This window comes from Meleagris gallopavo, chromosome 4 (assembly GCF_000146605.3).
Source record: "Meleagris gallopavo isolate NT-WF06-2002-E0010 breed Aviagen turkey brand Nicholas breeding stock chromosome 4, Turkey_5.1, whole genome shotgun sequence".
In the NCBI taxonomy this organism is placed as follows: Eukaryota; Metazoa; Chordata; class Aves; order Galliformes; family Phasianidae; genus Meleagris; species Meleagris gallopavo.
The window spans coordinates 65,833,605-65,837,316 of NC_015014.2; the positions used below are offsets into that span (position 1 = coordinate 65,833,605).

The 3,712-nt window shown below is 46.0% G+C and overlaps 1 protein-coding gene across 1 annotated transcript; it reads right to left on the reverse strand.

The window, feature by feature from the left end:
• Positions 1-332: 332 nt before the first annotated feature.
• On the reverse strand, positions 333-3,706 carry LOC100539295 (pantothenate kinase 2, mitochondrial). The gene is made up of 6 exons (XM_010710581.3): positions 3,558-3,706; positions 3,167-3,420; positions 2,257-2,433; positions 1,945-2,068; positions 1,036-1,161; positions 333-923 (listed from the first exon to the last, which is right to left on the reverse strand). Exons 1-6 carry the CDS (start codon positions 3,645-3,647, stop codon positions 873-875), a joined length of 822 nt encoding a protein of 273 aa, XP_010708883.1. The 5' UTR covers positions 3,648-3,706; the 3' UTR covers positions 333-872.
• Positions 3,707-3,712: the final 6 nt, after the last annotated feature.

Consider the following 3,712-nt stretch of genomic DNA (forward strand, 5'->3'; position numbering starts at 1 on the left):
AAAAAAAAAAAGCAAAGGAGGAGAGAAGTGGTTTGCATGTGATTTGACTTGAAATGTAAATAAAGGCAGGTTTTGGATGCGGGGTGTGTTTGAAGGGGGGGATCGTGGCTATGGGGAAAGGATCCCATCCCCAATACCTCGTTCTGTGCTGTGTCTGCATGGCCTGCATCTCCCAGCACAGCTTCAGGATCTCATCTAGGAAAGGGCACATCTGAATGTATCATTTCAGACCCAAAGGAGAGGCACAGCAAAGGAGAGAACCAAGCAAGGAGTTTACGAATGGTGCGCACTCAGTTTTTCCTGTTGTAAATATTATCCATTATCAGCATCTCTGTTGTTCTGATCGTTTATTGAGGAAGCAGTGTGCTACTTCCAAATCCATGTCCTGAGAGCAGAGCATCCTCAGAGGTTGCAAACTGCACAGCCTATTCAGGCTGTGTGCAGGGAGGAAACAGAAGAAAGAACAAGTGCTGTATATGGGAAATGCAGCTTTGCCTCCCAAAGTAGTTTATAAGCACCGAATGAAGCATTGCAGAAAAAATCCCAAATATATGACTGAAAGAAACAGTAAACTCTTTGGTATCGTTATGTGCAGCCCTGCTGATAGCATGACTATGTCCAGCAGAGCACTGTGTGGTCTGGAGGGGACAAGAATGGTCCTTATGGTGTTACTGTGCTACAGTTCTCACCCCTCCACAGACAATTTGTAGAGAATGAGAATCTTTCATCTGCAGAACATGGAACCTTGCAGCCGACACCTATAATATGGGAACCAGACAGACATACAGCACTCAGAGACGTTGATGAAAGTGCTTTAAAGCTTCATGTGGGCACTGTGACTTCATTGCTCCAACGTATGGAATCTGGATGGATCAGGCTGAGTCCAGGAGCTCCAGCAGAGCACCAACTGCACCAAAGTAACCCTGAGGAGCAAACAGATCTGTTAGCAGCTCAAAGGTGGGCACGCGAGTGACACAGGGAAAGAATAACAGGAACTGATAGGTTTGACAAGAGAAATGTGAAGTGGAATTTCACCTCATGTTCCAAGAACAGTGCTTTCAGCTGTCCCTTCGACCAGTAGTCCAAAGCATAGGCCAGAAGCCTCATGGAGATGGTGTTGATCCGGAGGAAATTGCCGACAAAGACAACTCGGTTGATGTTCTGCAAGTGTGAAGAAAAAGATGGGAAAGTTAAAGCTGGATTCCACTGTTCTGCTTGCAACAATGGAAACACCACCTGAGGGTGAGAAGAAAAGGAATTACACTTTGTAGTGCTCTCTAAAAGGCCATCTGTAGCCGTTCAAGTATGTTTTCCACTGAGATGTTCTGTGGGCACTGCTGATATGGTGCTTACATAGTTTTACAAGTAAATAGCAAGAAGTACTGAGTGTTAGCCAACAAGAAGAGTGGAGTATGCTTCCTTCTGTCAGCTCATACCATAAGAAGAGGCTCAAACTCAAGAGCATGCCTCTGTTCTTTCATAGCCCTGTACAATGCTGCTTGACATGAACGCAACAAGGCAGCACTGTAAAGAAGCTGAAAGCACAGAGATACAGTCAGGTCCAGAAAAGTGGTGCTGCTTGACCAAGAGAACAAAAGCAAGTGGTGAAAAGAACATAGGAAAGGTCTCCCATCTCTACCCCTCCATCCCAACTTGAGTAGTAAATACACAAGAAAACGCAGCCAGAGAGAACCTACCAAGAGCCAGCCCCAAATTCATTGGGAGTAACTGAGTTCACAGTGATCTGGCTCAAAGTACACAGACAAGCAAGAACAAAATTCACTGATGAATCCAAAAAAGGGCAGATTACAACGCAGTGAAGATCCAAAAAGACAAGAATGAACACGCACCCACAGAAAAGCATGCAGGGAAAGAGAGACTGCAGAACAGCAGTACAGAAGTGAGGTTTCAGAGGGGAAACGACAAAATGGGTTTCCCCCATACCTCATTGAGTGCACACATCCGTGCAATGGAGCCGATGTTGTTGGTGATGGTTATCAAGGTGGCCTTGGCCAGGTCCTCTTTGCTGACAGACTCCCTCTTCTCCTTGCTCATCATGTTTCCAAAACTGTTTAGAAAGTTTTAGGATTAAAGGTCTACTTGCATCAAAATTCCAGAAAAAAAATGGGATTTGCTGAGTTAACTCAAATGATACAGGGCTAGTGTGAAAGAATTAGTAGTCTTAAGACATGCACGTTTGGTTTTTCGTTGCTGCACAACCTGTGCTGAGAACAACCCAGCAGTGACCACCATTACCTGGATGCTACGGCCCAGCCTGGCAGCCCGAACCGCTCGTAGTCTCCTCCATAGATGTCCCGCACCAACTTGTCCACTTTGGTGCTGTCCCCATGGGATGCCATCTCCATGGCCTCTTCAAAGGTGGAGCAACCCGTGAGAAGGCAGCAGAGCCCAAAGAAGGTTCCCCCTCCGAGACTGCGATGGAAAGCAGAAGGAAAGTTGTTCACTGGGGTACAGAGGCAGTTATTCAAAGCTTTGGGAAACACGATGTGCTGCTCACTTTATTGTGTAAACGCACCATTAACAATGTTTAATAGGAGTAAGACCTGTGCCAAGGGGTTTTAGCAATGCTCATTTTCATGAAATTCAGGGAAGCTTACAGCCACAAAGCTCTTTGGCTTCAATGGGCAACAACAGTCACATTTTCAATGCAGCTGTCCACAGAATCACAGAAACACCAAGGTTGGAAAAGACCTACAAGATCATCCGTTCAACCATCCACCTATCACCAATAGTTCTCACTAAACCATATTCCTCAACACAAAATCCAAACATTCCTTAACGTTCAGAAGCTGTCTGGGGAGCTAAGATTGTCCCAGCACATCTGCTGAACTGACTGAAGCTAAACGTTGTCAATATTTGGGTAAATACCAAGATAAGGGGTCTCTGATACACCCAGTTAATTCCTGCAGCAGGATAGCTGAGAAAGCAGCTTCTAAAGATGCCTGTTGCAGTAAGGAGGCTGAAACATGAAATTCAAATTTCCAGGAGGAATCTTTGTTGGCAGAGATGAGGGACTGCAGTAAAAGCTGCAGTGTGACATTCAACTCAGCACTTTCGATGCAACTTGCTCCCAAAAGCACAATGCAGAAACATACTGCAGGCTGAAACAAAATCCAAAGTGAATGCAGCCCGTTGCAGCACTCACCTGGTGCCCGTCACCCATCTGTAGTTTTCCTTTGAGTACACAGCCAAAATGCTGACCCCTGAGCCAATGTTCACCAAAAGGAGAGGGTATGGATTCTCCAAGTTGAACGGGAGCTTCTGACACCGTTCGGTGTCGGTTGGGTGTTCAAAATAGTAGCACTCTGAATGGCCATTGAACCCAACAGAATCGATGTACAGAACTCCTTTAATAAGGCAGTCGAGCTCATCTAGCTTACGAAGCTGAAGGTCACCCATCTGGCAGGGAAAAAAAGAATATTCAAGTAGTTAGGGATGGGAGCATTGATGCTCACTGCCAGCTAAATCCAGCTATCTCCATTCCTCCCTATGGGGACAGAGAGAGAAGTGCAGATGACAGCAGGGCTGCGTCTCACCCCCTGAGGACTGCTGACTGTCCTGGCCCTGAAGTGGAGGGCAATAAACAACTTGAGCCATTGGTGGAAGCCAGGAGAATCCAATCCCATTGGGACTTGGAGGGACTGGCAAAAAAAGCAAAGGAAATTTAAACAAAGCTTAAGTGTTTGACTTC

Bases quoted from the DNA above. Each gene is read 5' to 3' on its own strand.
- LOC100539295 (XM_010710581.3), bottom strand. From the start codon at position 3,647: ATGGGATTGGATTCTCCTGGCTTCCACCAATGGCTCAAGTTGTTTATT. The intron at 2,434-3,166 runs GTGAGTGCTGCA...TTTCCATCGCAG, and splicing joins AGATGGGTGACGGGCACCAG to TCTCGGAGGGGGAACCTTCT. The intron at 2,069-2,256 runs GTAATGGTGGTC...CTTTCTAAACAG, and splicing joins GGCTGGGCCGTAGCATCCAG to TTTTGGAAACATGATGAGCA.